At 30.5% G+C, this 23,419-nt stretch overlaps 1 protein-coding gene across 2 annotated transcripts in view; it reads left to right on the forward strand.

The window, feature by feature from the left end:
• Nucleotides 1-23,419, forward strand: part of LOC111417145 (thyroid receptor-interacting protein 11-like) — a 29,361-nt gene that overhangs the window by 2,295 nt on the left and 3,647 nt on the right. Inside the window, exons 3-5 of one of the 2 annotated variants that reach the window (XM_023049343.2) lie at nt 5,490-5,552; nt 18,719-21,587; nt 21,698-21,901. In XM_023049343.2, the coding sequence (XP_022905111.2) occupies nt 5,490-5,552; nt 18,719-21,587; nt 21,698-21,901 (3,136 nt within the window). Of the gene's footprint in view, nt 1-5,489; nt 5,553-12,840; nt 12,985-18,718; nt 21,588-21,697; nt 21,902-23,419 lie in introns of those variants that run through there. The other variant, XM_023049352.2, reaches the window with a different exon arrangement.

The following is a 23,419-nucleotide window of genomic DNA, read 5'->3' on the forward strand; positions in this document are numbered from 1 at the left end:
TTGTGATGTACTGTCTTTGCGTAGTTCGAGAAACTGAAGTTTAGCTGAAACATCTTCCTCTTTGAAGATTTCTTCATCTGTAGAAAATGGTCTCAGTATCCAGGATAAAGCGTAACGGTTTTCGATGTCCGGGAAATATTGGTTCAACGAATTTATCAAAAAAGATAGGCTCTCAACTATGGAATCAGTGAAATAGCATATTTCTTCGTTGTATGCGCTTAATGTTTCAGACAAGTGCGTGAAAACAACTTCAACTCTATGTTTGTAAAGTTCTAGTTTTTGCAAAAAACTAGCAATCTTGTCTTGCGCTATCAGAATATTGCTAAAATAGGCACAAATTGGGATAAATGCTCTGTCTGTTATTTTTGTATTAAAGTTCTTCTCCTTTTCTTTTTTACGATTTTCAAAAAATAAAGCTATATCTCCAACAATCTGTTTAAAACATTTTGCCTGGACAGCGAACATACTTCGGTGTAGAACACAAGTGTATCAAATTTTGCAACAACTTCATGACATATCACTTCGAAATTCTTGAATTTATGGCACTGATGCGACTATGATCGTAAATTTTTACTATGTCATTAACCGTTTGAGTGCGTCATTAATTGGAGTAAATATCGCGATCTTGGTGTAGCAATAACCATTGCTACACCAAGATCGCTATATTTTTGCTATAGAAGCTGTATTTACGTTGAGCACCCGACACGTATAGATGTACTTCTATCAGCAGAAGGATTTCGTCAAATAACTTAGTTCCTATCACTTCCAAATATGCACTCGATAACGCCCGCAACTAGCAAGGAAGACGGAAATAAGTTCTGACTTTGACGTGGGCAAATCTGTGTCCTTATATCTTAAGGTAGTAATCATATTTGATGGTAACATTATGGGTAAAGTGGCTTTTCATCATGTCCGCTCCAAAATCCGCCTTGAAATAATGAATAAGCTCTTAGAAGAGTTGGGAAAAGGTGGCAAACCACCCGTGTATGAAAGATACTCTTCATGGCTCGAAATCAAATGTAAGATATAAAAAATGTTTTGCAAACATCAGTACACAGATTTCAAATGATATCAAGAAGCTGTTATATTAATATTACACACAAATGTATGTCAAGAATGTTACGTAACTTTGCAAAAACGCTAGGCGTGTTTTCAAACTGCTAACAAAAATTATAAGTAACGATCTGAGTGATGTAATTGTGTGATGTAAATATTAGAAGAACAACAGGGACACAGAACCAATAAATTCACTGTTTCTAGCGTTTCTTTGTTTTGTTGACCTCACACAAGTCTACTACAACGTGAAATTAAAGTATGTGATTAAAATTCTAAAACAAAAATTAGTCGATCCGAAAATAATAACATTAATATCAAACACGTATTGTAACTGCTATACCAAGATTAAATTGGCTGATGGATTTCCTAACAGGAAATCCAGGTTACATCAATTGTCCGCCAAGGAGACGGCCTAATGACTTGCTTGTTTAACCTCATTATCCACAAAATCATCAAGAATGTTAAAGAAACTATAGGAGGATGTACCTATAGAGCTGAAAATATAAAGATACTATGCTACGCAGATGTAGTACTGTTCATGACGCAATAGTATTTATCGCCGACAGTGAAGGTAATCTGCAGCGGCTGCTTTAGGAATTCTATCAGATGGCGAACTATTACATGGAAATATCAATACCAAAAGCAAAATCGATGACTATCGCCAAAGACCCCATACGATGTAAACTTGTAAACGACCAGACTATAGAACAAGTCACGTCATTTAACTATCTTGGACTAACTATTTCCAGTAGTAGAAATATCATAAATCAAGTGCGCACGCAATGATACTACTTAACCACTAAAAGTAAAATACGTATTATACATTTTCAGACCAACTGAAATGCCAACGTTAAGGTTAATAGTGGAAATCACATCATGACAGAATAAGAAGTGACGAAATATCGTAGTCCATGTCGATAGGATGGGGGAGAACAGATTAGCATGACCCCTCAAACGATGACCTGTCAGAACGATAGCTCAGAACGAAATACACAGTCGGATAGAACAGGGACAATCCTTATTAAGAAGAAGTTGAATTCTAGTTAACCTATTATTATTTAGCATTATTATTAATATTAACCGACTTTGATGAAAATATTTGAATGAAAAATTGTAGAAGTTGGCTATTTTTGAACAGGTGGCGGTGGCTAATGATAACTGAGAATGTATTTTCATTCTGGAAGTGATTATTCGTCCATCAAACGGTGAGTTACACAAAGTGCAACATTTAATTTTTATTAAACAATGATTTAGCACTGTTACCACACTATTACGATAATGATTTAAACATCAAAATTTCTATCGGCTATTTTCATACAAAGTTATCTGAGACATTAGTTATTTTTCAATGCCATACATAAATATTCTTAACTATTTTGCACTGTATTCCTTATTTATCACTATATAACCATAGTGAAAATGGAAGAGCACCAAAAAGTCACAAAAGAAAAGTACTTACATTCGATTGAAGTGATGACATTAAACACCGTAAATTTCTAATAGTTACACCCACAAGAAACATACGGGTCGACAAGAAAGAGATATATTCAGATAAAAAACTACCCCTATGTTAATACGTTAGCAACCTAAATATAAAGGTGATTATGAGATATGGTTATGGCTAAACGGACGATAAAATCGCTTAATTAACACACTGAATGTATAAACTCTACACGAAGTTTAATTAATGCTTCGTTTATAATTGCTTATACAGTTTGGAGTATAAAGGAGTCTTATTCCGAAAAAAATCCGCAATCATACGAACATTTGCTATTATTGGTATTAACAGTTAAAGCTACATAACCGCAAAAAAACTCCGATCGCTACAATATTGGTTTAAAATTTGCGCAAATGCCTATTTGAATGCGAGGTGATGAAAGTTTTTTATATTTCCTGAAAAATCAAGTAAATGCATTTTTTTTCTGTTTTGGCTTGGTAGCGTCCACGTGGTCTCTTTCTGGAAATTTTCTATTTACACGTTGTGATAGTGAAAGTTGTCAATCACTTCGATATTGTAACGATATTTCTTTAATCGTCAGTTAAGAAGGAATTGTGATATAAAAGACAAACGATTGTCAGTTGTAACCATTATCAATAATTATAAGTCTTGATCAAATTTTGTCATAGGTACCTATACGATGAGTGAAATTATTGATCGATTCTCTTGACGATACATCTTAATATTTTTTAAATTGACTCTGCCGTACTACTTGTATTTCCGGTTGTTTCATGAGATTTCCATTAGAATGTGTTTCTAATCAGTAAAAACCACGTTGCATCAACACTTTTTTAATGATTTTTTTGATTTAATGTAAAATTGTTACAAATTTCTGATGAATTGCTTTTAATGTTGGCACCTTTTGCTCCATGTTTTTTTTTTAATCGTTTATAACGAAAAAGAATCACATCCGGCCTGATTAATGATAAATACTTCTTCGTTAAGCATGTAGAAGTAAGATTAATAATGACTAAAGTGCTTCAAAAAGAAGTTTTATCTGTGGATGGTTAACGACTCTTTCGATATGGAGTTAAATGAACTTGATGTCGCTTAAAAATTGTAAGTGGTAACACGTTTTGAAATCGAATACATAAATTTGAGATCCTTTAAAAAACACAATTGGTATTCTTAGAATTCGTAGCAACTGGTAACAACATGTTCCTATGAGTTCTAATACTTATGATTGAATACTAGAATCGTCCTTGAGCACATGAGAATTGATTGTGCTCAAGATCTCTGTGTTAATGATATCAAACCATTTCAACTTTTATAAATTACAATTATCAATCTTTAATGTTAATCAAACATTAATTTGGTCTAAATCCCAACATACATTTTAATGCAGAATTCATGTTTTTGATTGAAGTGACATAAATCTCCGAATTGATGAATCAGTGACGGAATAAATTAACACACATCAACGCATAATATATTATACAGGGTGATTTATAACATACGGAGAAGACTAAAAAGGTAGGAACTAGGAGCCAAATTAAAGATATTTTCTAATAATGTTTTAACCACAACTTAATAATCACAAAGATATAGAACGTTAAAGTTGAATTAATAGCCGAGCATTTCTTACCATATACGATATTACATTACGTTTAAATTCAAACTACGAATATTTCGGGGTTACTTAAACGATGCATAATTAACAAAAATAATAAAATCTTTGTAATATAGCAGTTACGGCTATTTAAAAATTTGTTAAAACGCTCAAAAACTTGTGTTTTTTTATTGAGAACCGCTGATACTATGTTTTTGTTGCTGCCAATCCAGTTGACTTGGTTACTTAGCAGCGGACATGTTAATAAACATTTAACAGTTAATAAACAATTGAATGTCATTTAACGTCAAAATTAGAACTATTACAAATCAAAAAGTACAATGACACTTTACAGTAACGAGGAATACGTAGATGTGCTTATTGTTTATGGAGCTGCTGGAGAAAACGCTGCACATGCAAGAGATCTGTATTTGAAACTATTTCCAAATCGACAGACGCCTTCAGAAAACACTTTTCTTCGCTTAGTCCAGCGAGGAAGAGAGACAACCTAAGAAAGGTCTTGGTGGCGGTAGACCAAACAGATATGGAGTGAATGTAGAAGAAGAAATTCTAGAAATTGTTGATGCAGATGCAAGTACTAGTACTCGTAATTTCTTACTAACTCGAAGTTTCCCAGAACTTTGTTTGGCGTACATTGAAAAGTAATAGTTTATATAATGTCTGACTCCCGCTGATTATCTTTTGCGGCTGCAATTTTAGAGTAGCTAAGTAATTGTTTTAGAGATTTTGTAATTTTACATTTAAAACATTATTATTAGACGTTTCATAAATTAACATCTATTGTTTCTTTTAACAAATTACGTATAATCTAAAATAACAACACTAATGAAATAATAAATTGTCTAGTTTTACAGCTCCTTCAAAAATGAGGATGGCGTTGACAAGTATTTTAAATGTTCTTTACTGAATATCAGCGGTTCTCAAAAATGGACATCAAATTATTTAAAAAAATTGTTAAGAAAATCTCTTCAGTTTTACCTCTAGTACCTACCCTTTTAGTCTGCTCCGTATGTTATAAATCACCCTGTACATTATTCTTCTATCCTTTGAAATTTTGCAATGACGGTGTACAGTTCTTTAAAAAAATTTGGTGTGGCTTTATTATCACCTCCTGCTGCGAATTAAAAATGTTATTAGATATTAAATATTAAGTTTTTTATCTACAATATATGGCTGATATTTTCCAAACGTTATACAGGGTGTTTCTGTAAGTCGTGGCATAATATTAATCGCAAATACTAGACTCAAAATGATGACGGTTCATGTAAAATATTTTGGTCTAAATGCTTTATTGATGTAGAAAAATTAGTTTTATTTATTTTCTAAATCCCTATATTTAACTTATGCTTTTTATTTGCTTTACAGATTCGTGAGTTGCGAAAGCTTAACAAAGAATTTCAAGAAAAATCAGTCAACAATCCTCTTTCAGTAAGTATTTAAATCCTTATTCATTTTTAAATTTTAATAATTAATTTCAAAAAAATGTAATAAAGAAATAAAATTCAGAGAGTGTTTCCGTTTAACGGTTTTCATGATGACAGTTTTGGGATCGTTTACTTCACTTCCAGGTAAAAGTTGTATATCTCTACTTCGGGGAGATAAACTGAATAAACACCAGCTTATTTGAGTGAGCGGAGCATATGCTGTTTAATCATTGATAAAGGGCCAACTAACCAACCAGTTTGTAGCATGGCCCCTACCCAATAACGTTGGCAATTGTGTTTGCGCCCACAATATCCTATGCTAACGACGGCACAGCGATAAGCTAATATTTGCGGTTTTCGTCCGTTTCCGTGGACGAATATGGTTTAAAAGTGAACCAATGCGGAAATTGACATAACCGACAACATTTTCCGTTCCATATTTTATTTCAAATTCAAATTGAGTAATTATTTTATTTTTAATAAAGATTATATTATTTAACGATTAAACAAAAAAGGTTGTGAACTGTCGAATTTGATTGAAACTTAAGCATAATTAAATTTAATATGAAAGTGTTGTTGTAGAGGTTATCTAAAATGTAAATCATTGTAGTTGTTAACCTTTTAAATTGATTAATTAATTTGAAAAAGGTTTTTTGTTTATTTCCCCTTTATCGAATAAGAAATAAGGTTTCGTTGTATTATATTTTATTCTAATTTATTAATTTTTTTAAAAATCTAAATCTAATATTTGTTAAACAATTTTCGATTAATTTTTGTTGATTTATCCAAAAAGGAAGCAAATATAAACCCATTTTTTGTAAATCGATAAAATGGTATTTATACAATATTCATTTTATTCCATCCTGCTTTTAATAAATTTTAATACAAGACCATATTTACCGATCAATCGATTTGATAACCCAGACTAATAATAATAGGAAAAAAATAATAACTTTTTTCCGTTAAATGTGTGGCATCAAGTAAAGTATACATAGACACGTGCACTCGAAATTATCGCGTAAAATGAGGCACGTTGAGCCTCTTATCGCAGTTGTCAATAGCAACAAAAAGCACATATAAAACCGTTACCTGCTGTGTACCATTGTCTTTCGCGCGGTTTGCCGCTGTGACCAAGTGGGGCCGATTACATATCAAGGTATGTTAATAGTAGTAGTTGAAACCAAATGTAGGCGACAATATCATTCTTGTAAGATATTGTTGTTTACGTCTTGTTTTATATTGTTGAATATAAGACACGGTGTGAAGTAGTACGTTTAAAAATTTTCTTTGTCGAATTTTCAATTACTTATTATGTATTTAACACCTTTTCTGTATAGCAAAAATATTTCTTGAACTATTTGACTTATTTGTTGATTATAAAATATGGATAGAGAAAAATAGGTTGAGTTCGGTTGAGTAACTACATATTATAACGAAGTATAGGTGTAAAAAAGGTCTGTTTCGTTATCTCCGGAAGTTCATGTTTGTACATTAAGATATCGTACGAATTTAAAATACTTTTGAATTATTTTAGGTGTTTTAAAAAAGTTACTGTTCCCTGTTTGTTTCCTTGTTTTCATCGTTACATTTCTCAATATTAAAATCTTTCTTGAATTATTCTACTATTCTTGTCCTTTGCGTGGAATGTAAACTACCATTATTGAGTTGTGACTGTATTCATATAATATAGAAAAATGACGTATGAAAATTTCTTTTATAATTTTGTTTATAATTGAACCTTTTGTGCTTATTACTGCAGTAACAACAATATAGATGTTTGCTTCATTCGATCGTTATCATGGAACGATTATAAGATTAAGACGAAGAACTTTATTATCTTTTTTTCACTTAAATTCACTTAATTAAGACTGTTTTCCACCAAATTTCCTGGAATGACAAAAGTTGACCTTATGACATTGAAAATATTTTCTGTTTTTACTGAAATTTTAGTTTTAGTTAATCAATTTAGCTCGAAAATTACAAGAATTTATTGATTATAAATGCTCCTACCCTCATTCGCATAATCCAAAAATTTTAAATAATTATCTTTTATTTTATCCTAACCCAACTAAAACCAGCCGAATTAGGCAATGGTTTAGCAACTCGTTTCGGCTAAGATCCTCGTAAATGGGTTTGATGGGATTATAAGCTTCCTAAAACTGCTTTGGCTTATGACGGTAATCGTAGCTAGGTATGTATTGCTTTCGTTTCCTTCCAAATGCACAAAAAGTTCGAGAACTTCACGTGTTGCGGATTTTTGTCAGTTGAGAAATTGTGAAATAAGGTCGCCCAGATTTAATTTTTCATGATTAACAGTTAATTTTCCTCTCCGTTCCAGGCTTTTCGATGGTTTGTTGTAGAAAGATTGTAATATCTGACGTGGTAGTTCCAGAAACATGATAATTCCATTTAGTTCTATTCCTGGAAGTCGCATAGATAGCTAGAATTTCCCATGCATTTTTATTAATTTTCAACTAAGAATTATAACTTCTGGACATTTCAGGCAAGTGGTAATTATTTTTTAGTGCGGATTTTTTCTGCGAAAAGTACCATCGGAATTACACGTTTTCGAAAAAACGACAAAAATCGCATGTTTTAAATTTCTTGGCAGAAACACTGACACGTTGCTCCAAAGCCGTATTCGATAACACTTTTTCGTACCTTTCTGGCACATATAAGCTTTTCTGCCGTTCATTTTTTCATTCTGAAATTACATAAAAACTGTTCAAAGCAACACTACGCACAAATTAAAAAAAAATAGATTAATTCAGTTGACGAAACTGTCTTTTTCGTACATGCACCGACGCAGTACTGGCGAATACTAACGTGATTCTGTTTGAAAATGCTTAGTCATTTCGAAGGCAATCGATGCGATTGATAAATAGCTGAAATTTTCGAAGAAAAAGATTAGTTCCACGTATTTAAGTCTTTCTCGGTATTCTCGAAGATATAAAGGATTTTTTTAGCCAAAAAATTCTTTAACAGCACCTTAATCGAAGATTAGACAAATTGTGTGTTAATTGTGATTAATGCCGATAATCTGTGGATTTTGTCAAAGAACGTTTATGAGAACTTTAGTGACATTTACACTAAAATAAATGCAGTTTTCATGAACTCCTAAATAAAGCTAAAAGATGTGTGTGGATGTATCGCGTAAACCTTTTAATAACATAAACACCAAAAAAAAGATAGAAGTTTCGCAAACTGAATAGTCATTGAACAGCAGCGATGAAATAGGTATTCAAGGTTTTGACGAACCTGCAGAAATGGTTATCTAGGTTATTTTTATAATGTCGCAAATTCAAGATGTTCGGGAGAATGGGCTGCCTTAAAGTCTCGCCGGCACATACCTCGACTTCTGTATTATTTTGTGCTTATGCTATGTCTTAAGTATGCAATTTTAAATATTAAGCTTTTATTAATGCGTGATGACTTAAAACTAAACCTGTCTTCCCATTTGATTCATATTTTCTACGCTGCCCAGTTGAATAAAGAAACTGCTTCATTCCTAGTTTAAAAAATTATAGAAAAACATGTACGTAGATAATATAATACATCAGTTATAATATGTGCAACATAAAAATCGTTTTAAGACCGCCATGCCGTCATCTTCTTACTATACCTCCACAACAATGCAGTAGAATGGCTATAACAGTATTTATGTACAGATATTTTGTTTCTAGAAACTGGTTTCTTTTTCATTAGTTGAAAGTAACAAGTATTCTTTGAATCTATTATGAAGAAACGTAGAAATTATATTCAATATTTCATCTATGTTTTAAATCTCTTTTATTATGAATTGAAAAAGTAAAATAATTCTCCTTTTTTAGTGCCTTCAGTTCCTATCTTATATTTATCCTTCGGATCTATTTGTATGTGCGATTTTTGCGCATAATCCTAGGTGTTTTATATATGCTATTGAGCTAACCTCTAAGAATGGGGTCTGGTATCGACATCTTGCATCGAGTCATACAATCGAGTCACTAGTATACAATACAGTTTGGAGAGTGTGTACTGTTCTTATTTTGTTAGACCGTAGTAAAGCCGATGCTTTTCCTCCTAAAGTAGTATACCACGTTTATTTATATGACATGTTATTGGAAATCTCTTTCATGACCAATAAAAAATAATACATTGCTGTCTTAGTTTACAACTGTAATTTGTATGATAAGATTACGATGTTTTTTAGTTTCTTCTTGAGGAAATGAAATCGAGGTCGTTTACAGTCGAACCGCAGCCGGTGCTGTCTCAAATGTATCACTGCTTCGATTTCGTTTGAAGAGGAGAAGATTTTTCCTCAAAAGCAGCCTTGATGTTGGACAAACAGGTTATAATGACCAGACTGGAGTTTCTCAAATAATTTGCTACTCAATGATTTGCTTTTATTATTATTGACTGCCAATGACAGCAATAATAGCTAGGATATTTGGTGTTTCTTAGTCCAGTTGCGCGATAGATGCCTTGTATGGCTAAAATGCTTCAAATAATTTCTCCAAAAAATGTCTCCTTTCCTTCAAAAAAATCTTATGCATGATGTTTTATAAATCGTATGTATAATAAGAGTAGTAATGGAAAATTGTCAAGTCTTCAAGTAATCGCATAATAACATTTTAGCTATTTCATCAATTACACTGAGTTGTTATTTAAAGGTATCTTCGTTATGATAAAGAACGGTTCATAACACATCATTGACTATCGGCAAAAGATTAATTCCTCGCCATTTGTGCGTGGTTTTCACTCTTTTACTCCATTGATCTATTTCAGCGATCCATCCTTATCCTTAGCTTTCCTATCGAAACTTAGAATTTCTTTTTCAATATCTCTTACCGTCTGTCAACCTGCATGGCCAGCGTGGAAGAATACGGCCAAATACCCCATAAATGGAGAATTTTTAAAACAAAGGTTATGGTCCCCAGGTTGGCAAATCCCAAATGTCCCTCAAATGGTTGCCTTATCAGATCTGGAGGAGGCAAAAATTCGCTATTTAAACCACAACACAACTTATACAGGGTGTATCAGGTATGAGTAGAAAAAATTTGAGGGGTTATAGGTCTCCTCTTTCTGAATAATAAATTCATATAACACAATGTCCCATTCTTTGTCCTTCTTAAGATATGATACCATAAAGTTAAAGGTTCACAAGTTTGAGTACTACTGGTTAATGAATTATACTGAGCTTCCTTTGCAATTTGTAATTTGTTTCTAGTTTTGTAATTTTGTTGTTTTTAATACAATAAGCAAGTTTATTTATTAAAACCAAAATTTTTGTAAATTTTCACATTAAAGAGTGACAAAACAGATGTGATAAATTTATTCGTATAAAGTAAACAACCTCTAAAAAATATCTCAAAAATGACTTTTATGTCTCAAATTAAAGCTATATACATAAGCAAAGCCTGCTTAGTATAATTCTTTATACAGCAGTACTTAAACTTTCGAACCCTTAACTTTAACTGCGATTAACAATGAAGAATTCTATAAAGCTCGTTATCCATACATGTTCTTGATGGGACTGCAAAAAGCTTTAGAAGAAAATAGAACACATTGATAAATTGAACAAAGATCTTTTTATCAACATTGTTTATCTAGTCTAGAAGGAGAGAGTAGTAGTAGTCTAGAAGGTTTCACAGCTTCTTCACTTTTTGGAAAATTAAATAAAATACATAGATAAATCTTAGTCCGTTAATACATATTCCAAATACTTACTACTGTACCACCGATAATTCTTTTTAGCTTCACATGATGATGAGCCACCGTTCCAATAGATGAACTTTTCAACAGTTCATCTGAATAAAATATTAATATCTGCTATCACTTATCAGTCATAAATGATTATCGGTGCAGCACATAAAAATTAATGATAGTTGTTTATCATATGTCTTCGCTCGTATACTCGCTTAGAACAACACGTTAACAGGTTACAAACAACAGATCTTTATTTACCAAAGTTCCAAAGACTTATCAAATTAATTTATCTGATTTTATTTCGAAAATAGATTAAAAAATCGTCTTTAAGCTTTAGGCTATAATTCGCTAGTTACCTAAATTTTCAGTTATCGATTTAATCAAATTATTCAAATTGCTAAGATCAATACAACATAACGTAAGTACATCGTAATGTGGAGAATAGCTGCTATTCTCCAAACCATGACGTGATGCACTACAAAACAATGGACTGGATATGTTGGACTATCTATCCATATATTGGGTAATTTTAAAACTTTAAATAATAGGCAGGTTAAAAATGATTAATCAACTTAATGTCATAACTAATAATAAACAAGGTATCCAAATGGAGATACTAAACGGCAAAATATGATGACTTGTGCCAATGTCGCTTGTTCAGCAAATACAAGATGTAGGTATTAAATCTAATTGCTGGCTTATTTTGTGGTCACTTATAAAGTGACATGTTACATATTTGTTTTGCCCACCTAGATTTTATGTTAGCATCTATTACTGATAAAAGGTAAACTTTAGTAGCCTATTTTTTAACTGTTATAGAGGACAAAGAAAGATGAGTGTCAATTTCTTACAAAATATTATTAAAAAATCACTTGAGTTTGATCCTTTTATAATGAAATCATTATTTATTGTGGATTTCTTCATGATTACAGACTTCAAACATAATTATAATAAACTTATTATCTTTGTTACCTTATTATTTTCCATATTAAATGGTTTTTATTACATGAACGCACAATTTTCCAGTTCTGACAAATGAAAGTTAACGCAACTTTATAAAAAGATAATAAATTTGATATAATTTAAGAATTCTGTAATCATGTAGGAATCTCCAATCACAAAATCGTTTTATTATAAATGAAGCAATCGATTAATTTTTTTGATTACTTCTTAATAACGTCAAGAATTTGTGTTAGAACCTAATATAATCCGATTCGATTTCATAGCGGATATTATACCAACATTATACAAACATTTGCACATAAGGTATTGTACGCAATTGATTTATTCCAAGTCATACGTTCTAAACTGAAAATCGTCAAGGTCGAATATGTATAACAAAAATTTTATTATTTTTTTCTCACTGCTAAGAAGATCGTTTCATTCGAAAAGAGAACGTGTGTATTTTTCTGAAAACTGCTTGATAGACAAATTTGAAAAGACGGTAAGGAATTCAAGCTGAGTAAAGACGACGCCGTCGTTCGTCGTCGATGTTGTCGCCGTCCGGTACGATAAAACGGCGCGCCTTTCGATTTGTGGCGTCGTCGTCGTCGTCGTGGTGGGGCGTTTCTTATCATTTTAGACCTGTGCGAGTGCCTCAATTTGCCCACCTTTAGTTTTCTTGCGTTCGTCGTTGAAAGCAAACTCAAATTTAACAGTCAGTGATGAAATCAGAAATGTTTGCGCCATTTTGGATAGTTACTTTGATTTTGTGAATTTTATTTCTACGTCGTTTTCTTACTTTCATTTAGGTGAGTCATAAGTTTCTTTTAATTTTGATTCATTAGTAAATTTTTATGAAAATAAACTATAAAAGCATAATCATTTATGTATAAACGCAATAAGGTTATACTTTTATGTTTAATGTTCGCGCGGGAAAGTTTTTTTCCTCATTTGCGGTCTATTTCAAGAAAACTCTATTTATTTAAGCGTACAACTACTAAAATGATAATTCAAAGAAATTTTCGGTGATTTATAAAGGTTAAGGAATTAATTATTTTTATTGTGTTCTAATTATTAATTTTCTAATAGAAAATATTGTAGCGATTTTTTTTTATCTCAACCAGAAGTTGTCGGTTATTCAAGGGGCTTATCTAGCGATAAATTTTTTATCGAAATTGGTAATCAAAAAAATGTGTACTTCCTTTTACAATTTCCAATGGGGAAATATAACACAATATGATAAAAAAGAACATTGTTGAATATTAAAATAACGCACTGAAAGTGGTAATTTTAGAATGTTGCATCCTGAACAACATGCTTAATGCGTGTTAAATATTTTCTCAGAAAACATTGTGAAATTAAATAAAAATAGATAGATAGGGTAAGATAACAGAAAAACGTTTATTTAACCAAAAATGTCTTTCGATGCCAGCATTTTTTACGCATATTTTATGAAGTTTACAAAACATGCGGGCGGTACATTAAAAATTCAATGAGTGTGAGTTAAATGATCGTAAATCCAGGGACGGATTAAACGGTTAACTAACTTTAACTTATTAAAAATTTACTGTCGTGTTATAAAGTTGATTAAAATTTTTAAGCAAATAATGTTCATGAAATCAAGTTCTTCCAAATTAATGTTTTATTAAATAATGTGTTTTGGTTGGGCCCATTATTGAAACCTTGAGCTATTTGAAGTTGGGTTGGATAAACAAAAATCGTCCAGTGATGGATTAAGGTTTAAACGCCTTAGATAAGGATTCTGTTATAGTCCCATATGTTATTAAAAACTCCAAACAATATTAATAAGATATATTTCATAGAATTAATTACTAGAAACTCATTATGATCATAATGAGTTTCTAATATTATTCTTTCATATTCTCCGTTTGTGAAGTTGGAAAGCGCCTGAATGTCGTCTAGTTTGCGTAATTACTCTTGTTGTATGGCTACAATGTTGCGTACTACATAGATGTTCTTTAACTTCCACAACATTTATGAACGGCTGTGTGAGTTAGATGTTATATCTTCATTATCTAATTCAATCATGTCATTTTTCGCATATGCGTATTATATATGAGTTTACCTTTTTTTGTTTTCTTCTTTTGTATAATTTATGTATATACTTAATTGAATATTTATTGTTTATGTTTCATTACCACAGCGCGATCATAATTATTTATAGAATTAAATTAGTTTTCCAAAAACAAAAAAGGAAAAATAACGGAAACATGGTCTATTTTAGTAAATTTGTATTGACGATAAAGGACGAACTTTTTTATTATCTCAAAACAAGTTAATACCTTTCAAAGTTCGCACGATTTGTATCACTTAATTAAGTTTAACTTCAGTTTATTTAAAAATACCAATGTGCTAGCTATACTATTAATTAGTGCGGACGAGCCCAATGTTGAGAAGAACAAATAAAAATTGTTTTAAAGTTAGGAGAAGCGTCTCAATATCAGGAAGTTTTTTTTTGTGAAATCCACCATTCCAAAGCAGTAAAATTGGATATAATTTCATCGGAGAACATAATTGCAGATAATGAGTCTATTTTCGCTCCTAGCTTAACAATTACAAATACGAAGCTATGGTATCATAGCTTCGTCTTTCTCTTCCATCGTCAATTTATATTTTGTTTTAGTTACATTTAAATTTAATATATGCAATTGAATGGTAGAGTATAACTGCCTGTTTGTAGCGTTTCTGATAAAGTGGTATTTGAGACAGCGATAATTCCAAGTTTTCCTCAAAGGCACTTCCTAATTCCTTCTACATTTTTACAGCATTAGATAGAGAAGCACTTCTTCTTTACAATTTTTCAAGTCCCACGGATATTGGCTTTAAGAAATTTAAGTAGTCTTCTGCAGATCGTTTGAGATCAATATTAGATATTTTTGGTATAATGGATCAACTTCAGAGTCTAAATCTTTTCATCGGCTTACATATTCAGCTCTAGCCAGGTGATTGTTTCTAAAATGTTTCCAAATTTGGAAGACATGCTCCCTGATTTTGGTTACTTCAAGGTCGTTGCAAAACAAATTTAAAAGGTGAGCTGAGCAGCCATAACTACAGATGTTTCTAAGTGTCTTTTTCTCAGACCAGCTTTTTCACTATTATGACAGATTTCCGTATCTCCAAATGCCAAGCTTTTCATCACCGCAACTCTATTATAGTTTGAGAATTGATGGATTATATGAAGCTGAAACTACATTTGTTAAGCCCATGAGAATGGTTAAAGGCCTCTATTGAAATTGTTCACTCAGCAAAAATTAATTCACCAATAGAATTGTGTATAGAGCGTCTTATGCTGCTTTTACTGAGGTTTCGAGGATGTCTAGATCTTTTTAAACTTGCTGTTGATGAAGTTCTGGATGGGTCTAGATATCGTTTGTTAATATAATGTGTGAAAGGATTAATTTTTTAATTCATCCAGATTTCTGTTTCGCTAGTATATTAACTAAATTTTAAATAATCTATCAGAATTAAATCCATTTCCCAATCGTTGCTTTTAAAGTCCACAATTGTAGACATAATTGTGTTGTTAATAGTGGATATAGCAGTTGTTACAGTTACGAAGAAGTATCTCTCACCTTTAATTTGAACTTTTATTGCAATGTTATACTGTTGTAATCTAATTTATATGATGAATAAAATCATATCTGCAATCAATTGTGAGGAACCTTTATGGCCAACAATGAAGAAAGGTTGTAGGTCTTTGATTGTTAAATTCAGGACAAGGTTATCATAAATTATCTTGTCACATACCCAATAGTCGTTCAATCACAATTCATTATTGTTGCTTATATTTTTGAGCAGCTTTCTGATAGTTGTCATCAAGATAATTGATCTTGGGGACAGGAACTTGAAAGTTTTGAAATTCTATGGGGAATTGTACTATTCGAATCACTCTTAATGGCTTTTCTGTTTTTTTTGTGGTATTGAAGTTAACATAAAAACGAAACTTATAGATGAAATATGTAAGTAAATTTGTTTGAAATCATTTCACAAATTTACAACACATTTTCAATATATAATCATTATAAATGCACAAATATGTAACACAACAATAAGAGGTGTAATGCCAACAGACTAACACATAATTATAAATTGTCAAGGTCAACTTGCATTACCTATATACATATATAACATATTTCATGTATCTTTACCGTAGATGGTACTCCATCGTTTGATCATCGAGTAATATGATATAAAAATGACTGTATTTTTTATTCGCTATAATAATATAGATTTTATTTAAAATAATACGGATATTTTTAGTAATATTTTATATGATATATTTTAAATAACTCCCCAACATTTAAACTGCCCAGTAAGAACATTAACTCGTAATGGTCGATGTAGAGGTTTCATTAACTGGGTTGAAAATACTTGTTTGAAATGTCACTGCTGTTATTTATGACATAATTTTCTATGCTCTTGTTAACGACGAAAATAACCATTTTGCTAATACTTCAGCTAATCTTGATTCACCTTAGCTTTCGAAATCTTCTTTCTATATGATTTTGACATTAAATCTAAAAAATAGCATGTAATAATAGATAGCAAGTGTAGGTACAGAATATGTTGGCACATGATATGCCTTATATTTATGTTGTGAACATCTGAACAAAGAGTAAGTTTCTTAAGTAAATTTAGTAATTAAATCTTTATGGTAGAGGCTGAATGTGCGTGATATACTCTCAGAGTGTGCATACTGTTGTTTTTAGTCCGCCGACATGCGACCTAAGGATGTGACCTCAGTGTCATTTCAGTTACTTACAAAATGGTAATGTTTGTAAAAATGTTTGTAACAAAATGTTGGTTGGTACTCCTAAAATCAGCATTGAGACGGGCACCATATCGGTTGAGAGTAAAAAGAAAGTTGGTGATATGCACATTTCAATTAGTTAAGCGAGATAATTGGAGTTCTTTGAAAAGTATTTTCATAGTTTTTTTTGTGTAGTGGTTTATAATGCCTCTCCAACCTTTCAAACAAAAATTCTTTCTCCCAACTATTATAACAATGATAGGTTTTACTTTTATTGTTCTTAATACACAATACAACACCAAGTAGAAAGACATTTGAAATACCATTATGATCACTTTGTATAATAAACTAAACATGAACCTTGGAAATTTACTTTATCTATTTTCGCTTTCATTTGAGCACTAGAAACTTAGAGAAGTTACAGTTAAGCAGTGTTTATTAGCCATGCCAATCAACGCCTGTTACATGATAAATATTCGAAAGAGTAGGCCCAAGTAAAGCACTTTGACGGTCAGTGTTGAATATGACAGTCACAATCTGTATAAATAACTTATATGCTGACTCCAGTTATCCAAAATGGCACAGCATTATGAGAAACTAGTATTGCAGGATCAAACCCCTTTAAAAAGTAGAAACCATTACAGTGGTTAAACCGTTGTCAGTTTCACGGAAAACATCGATGGTATCCAAGAGAGGCGTTGTGTATCTATATTCAGGGCGGAAGCCTGGCTGAAAATTACTGTAGGTAGTTAAATGTTGCCATAGAGCAGTGGATAATTAGGCATCTTTCTATAACTTTAGAGATAATCTGAGAACAGCTAATCAGTGTAGTAAAATTGCATCAACCAGCTTGATTTTGATACGACAAAAAGGATTCATTGACATCATTAGCTCTCCCCACATCAATAAAATACATTTCATTCTAATATTACAACCACTAAGCGATTTTTCAGACATTTAAAGGATGTGGCTTTTATTACCAAACATAAATAAAGGATATTCCTTTCATTGACGTCGGATTGCAAAGTGCAAGTTCCAGATATTTCTTACCGATTTGGATTTTCCAAAAATCTGGAATCCTGTAGTAGCTTTATGCATTCTAGCCACAAAATTTCCTTACTTTCTAACGTAGAATAGTTTTTGTTTCGTATGTAATTTTTTAAAAGTTGAAGTTTCTAGTTTCTGCAAAAACCATTAATTTTAGATTTACATTCCTATACATATAATATATGTAATGACAAAGTCGTAAAAGTTTTTCGATTTTTGTAGATTTAAAAATTGAGCCAACTCAACCTTAATTTATACTATAAAATTTATAAACGAATCGTTTTTTTAATATCTTAACAAATACGTTTATTAAGAGAATGTGTTTTGTCTGTTAAACATATATGTACTCGAGATAAAATCTTATCATTTCGAGTAAATAATAATTGTTTACCATCTGTACTTTATTTTATTATTATTTTTTAACCGACTAATTTCAAACGACTTTTAAATTTGTTTTATTTTACATCTTCTGTTTTATTTATATTCTGTTTTTGTATACCCTTTATTTACACCAACGTTTTCTCCAATTCACATTTAAAACTTTAGAACTTGCCTTAATTGACCTCTATAGAGGTAACAAATGCGAAGGTAGCTTCCGTTGACCCGTATGCATGATGAATATGTATTGATGATTAACCAAACGCAGCTGGTTTGACAGCGTTTACGTTATTCCCAAGACAATATTTTAAATGGACTGAAAAATAATTTTTTTTTCTGTATTTCAGAATGTGGAAACATCGAATTACGACTCATCTTCAAACGAATGGAATTGGGAAACGGATGTTAAAAATCCTAATGAAGATATTATTTGTAACCTGAAGTATCAAATAACCGAGTTAGAAAATGAAAAGAAAGATTTAATTGTTAGCTTGGAACAATTAGATTTAGATTGTCAACAAACTACGGAAAAAGTAATTAATTTAAAAGATGCTCTTCAAGTTGAATACAATAATTTGCAAGAAAAGTACGATATTTTGAATCAGGATTATAAAAAAATTAAAAATTCGAAAAATGATGATGAAAAAGAAGTTTTAAAAAAGAAAATTTTGGATTATGAGTCAAAAATTGAGAATTATCAAGCTGGTAGAATATCAGATCAAGAAGAATATGATAAATTAGCGAAAATTTTGCAAGGATATGAAGATCACGTAAAAATGTATAAAGAGAAATGTATCAAACTTGAAAGTGAAATTAATATGTCTAAAGTTAATTCAAATGATACAAATAACGATGTTGATTTGTCATTACTTTTAAATGATACATTCAAAAAGTTTATGGATTATCCATTACCTGTGGAAACAAATACTTTTACGTCAACAGTTGAAGAAATAATGAAGCACTTATTAGAATACAAATATAAAACTGATACTTTAGAAAAACAAGTTTCAAGTCTTTTAGATGAAAAAAGTAGTATTTTGAAAGAAAAGAATGAAGAAATCGAAAAATTATTAAATAATTCTGAATTACTTAGCCAAGAAATTATTTATAAAAATGATGCTTTAAAGCATTACGAAGAAGAACGCCGAGAATTAATAAAAAACAATGATATTCTTATTTCGGAATTAGATGATATTAGAAATAATTCAGGACTTCATACAATTTCAGAAACCAATGAAGATAATCTAATTATTTTGGAGAATCAATTAGAAATGTCCCATTCAAAAAATGAAGAGTTAGAAAAAGAATTAAACGAAAATAAGAAGCAATTAAATATTGTTAAAAATGATTATGAAACTCTTTTTAGCGATTATGAAAAAATTAAAGATGTTAATTTAAGCGATGAAGGCAAATTTAGTGAAATCAACATGGAAACATTAAAAGAAGAAATAGAAAATTTACAAATTCAAATTGATACATTAATTAAGAAAAATAAAAAATATGAGCACGATAATTTAAAATATCAAGGAGAAATTGAAATAGGACAAACCGAAATTGAAGATTTAAAACAAACTTTATCAGTTGAATTAGAAACCAGGGAAGGATTAGAAAATGAAATTCGATTTTTAAAAGAAAAATTGCAAAAAATTAAAATGTCAGAAACAACTTTAAAATTACAATATGATAGGGACTTACAAACTTTAAATGAAACTAATTTAAAGCTAGAAGAAGTGACTAAATCTTATAATGAAGTACAAGAAATTGTGGAAAAGTTAAATTTTGAAAGAGCTGAGTTTAATATACATAATAAAATGTTGGAAGAAGAACATGTAAAGTTAACACAACAATTAAAAGAGGAAATTAAATATCTTAAAGAGTTAATAGATAAGAATGAATGTGAAAATGAAAAGAATATTTTTGAAAATCATGAGGTTTTAGAGAAACTTAAGTTTGAATATGAAGAATTAAAGATTGATTATAAAACTTTAAAAGATGAAAATGAGAAGTTTAAAACTCTAAGTATAAATGATTGCGATGAATTAAAAGAAAAACTTTTAAATTATCAAGCATCGATCGATTTAATTAAAAATGAAAATGAAAAAATTAATTTTGAATTTTCTGTATTAAATGAGAAACATAAAAATTTAGAAGATGAATATAAAAAGATGCAGGATGAGATTACGTCAAAAAATGAGATTATAACAAAATATCAAAATGATATTGAGAAGTTAAAAGAAGAAAACCGAACGTTGTTGGTTTCAAATAACCAAAATAAGGAAAAATTGGGTGAAGCTGAAAAAATTAATTTAAAATTTACTTCATTAAACGAAGAATACAAAAACTTAAAAGAAATATGTGAAAATTTAAAAATGCAACTACAAAATACCGAAACGAAAAATGCAAAACTTGAAATTGAAGAAAATTTATTAGATAATATCAAAAAAGAAGCCGAAACTAAAATATCAAACCTCCAAGAAGAACTTAATGTAACTAAAACAAATTATACCGAAAAAATAAAAATATTAGAAACAACTTTATCTGAATTAATTGAAAATAATAATAATTTAAGAACAAGTTTAACTGCAAAACACGAAGAAAGTCATCAATATTACATAGAAATACAAAGACTAAATCAAATATTATCTGTAGAAGTAGAAAAAACAAAAAAATTAAGCGAAGAAATTAAAAAACCTACTGAAATATCACAAAATCAAGAATTATTAATTAAAATTAATACTTTAACTGAAGAAATTGAGAAGTTATCCGAACAGAATTCATTTTTAAAAAGTAAATGTGATGTTTTAGGACAAACTCTATTAGAAGAACAACAAAATTCGAAAAAAATAATTGATGAGCTCTCTAATAGTACGTCGGAAAAAGAAATTTCTTTAAGTAAAGAACTTCAAAGACTTCGCGCGCATTTATTGGAAATTGAAGATCAACACATGCAAGAAATTATGTTGGCGGATAAAAAAGCTACTGAAATGCAGACTAAAATGATGATTTTGGAGCAAAGGGAAAAACAAGCTACTTCATTGCACACTTCGGTTAATATTCGGACGAATCAACATGTTGAAACACTCCAAAATCAGCTCCAATTGGTTACTAATCAAAGGGATGAGTTGAGAAAAAAAGTATCGGATGCTGAGGATACTATTAATAAGCAATCTGCTGGATTGGCTAATTTAGAATTTGTTTTACGACAATTTCAAGATGGTAAATTATATTTTATTTTATATACGTATTTTGACTAAATCAAATTTTTTTAATGACTCCTTATGTGGTTATTTGTCGAATTTGAGAGTTAATCACATTGATTTTCGTAGATAAAGAAAAAGGTGTACAATTAGAAACAGAAAGAATACGTAGACAGATAATGGTAGAAAAAAATGTTCAAGAAAACTTAAAAAAAGAATTAACATGTCTAAAAAATCAACTGGACGAAAGTAAACAAGGTCTTTTAGCCGCTTCAAGACTCAGCGACCAAATGGAAACGTCTAAACATCAAATTGTAGTTTTAAAAGAAGAAAGTAAGTAAATTAATAATTTTTTTGGAATGTTGCTAACCACGTATTGCAATATGAGTTCGTTAAATAGCACTTTATCATTGCATTATTTAATGGAAACATATTTTACTTATTATTTCATTTATTGTGCATCCAATTTAATAAGAAAAATCATCGGCTTTTACTAAGAAGTTTTGTTTTTGTTGGGGGAATGTGTCTGAATGTGAAATATCAACTGGTAATTCTGGTTTGAATATTGGCTACCAGAGTATCAGCTGGTATTGGCACGCTCGGCCACAAAATGCCACATCCACTCATAGCCGGTCATTATTAAAAAAAATTGAAGATAATAATCCAATCTTTATGTTGTATCCATTTGTCAAGCTTATTTATATTTTATTTTTTATTACCAGGCACCGCATCTGCACTAACTGTATTTTTCTAATCTCATATAGTAGCTGTGATGTGTCATTAACCTCAAGTTACTACATGAGATATTGAAAACTTGCAGTACTTTTTCACGTCACGTATTTCTTCTTATTTTTTATTTTATTTTTATTTTAGTGTTTATGTAGTTTTTATCGTATATTTACCGCTTTTGCATATTTGGCTTTGTAGTGGATGTGAATATATTTTTTTTGCAATTACTTTAAGGTATTTACGTGATAATTTTGATTAATATAATTTAATGGTTTTTATTTTTGTCAAATCCGTTAAATTTATCTTTGACTAATTGATTGCTTTTGGGTGAGGCGATTAAATCAATGTTTTGACATTTCACAGTTTTATAAGTTATTATTATTTACAAGTTACAGTCTTATGAAAAATGCCGTCACACATTGACAAATGTTGTTATTGGTGTTTGATGACAATCGTTTCCTAAATGTTTTAATTTTTAGCATAAAGTGAGCCTTAATTGCCAAGCGTTTTGAATTGCCATATAACTATACAATGGGTAATCATCTATTCAATGTTCGAGGGACTGTTTTGATTGCTTCTGATAATGCCATCCATGTTTTCATCGCACAAATTATCATGTACCCTTGCAGAACTAGTACTGATTTCTTTTGTGAACTCTTTTTACCATCCGAACTACATTAACATTAACAGCTTTTGAGGTTGTAGAAACCACATTGTTATCATTCCAAGAAATAATTGTTTGATTTTTATCTAAATCGGTTCTAAAGTCGTGAGTACCAAGCGCGGTCTTTCTCATTTTGTTGGCCCATTTGGATGGATTGATTGTCTAATTGCTGTTTATAGTATTTGTGCTCCAAATACTCTTTATACTAGCACCTACACCGTAATTGTTTTTTGATGGTAATGTTTGCAAATGCAGCCAAATCATATTTTAGCCATGGTGTCTAAGTAGGACACTAAGACCCACTTTTACCACCTCTTGATAAATTTATCCCATGGATAAATTCAGATTTTTAACCAATGAGTATAACTATCAATAACTATCTCCTAGATAATGGTAATTGTCCCCTAGATAGTTTATCAAGAGGATGGTAAAAGTAGGCATAAGTATTGCAAATTTAC

This window comes from Onthophagus taurus, chromosome 1 (genome assembly GCF_036711975.1).
Source record: "Onthophagus taurus isolate NC chromosome 1, IU_Otau_3.0, whole genome shotgun sequence".
Taxonomy (NCBI): Eukaryota; Metazoa; Arthropoda; class Insecta; order Coleoptera; family Scarabaeidae; genus Onthophagus; species Onthophagus taurus.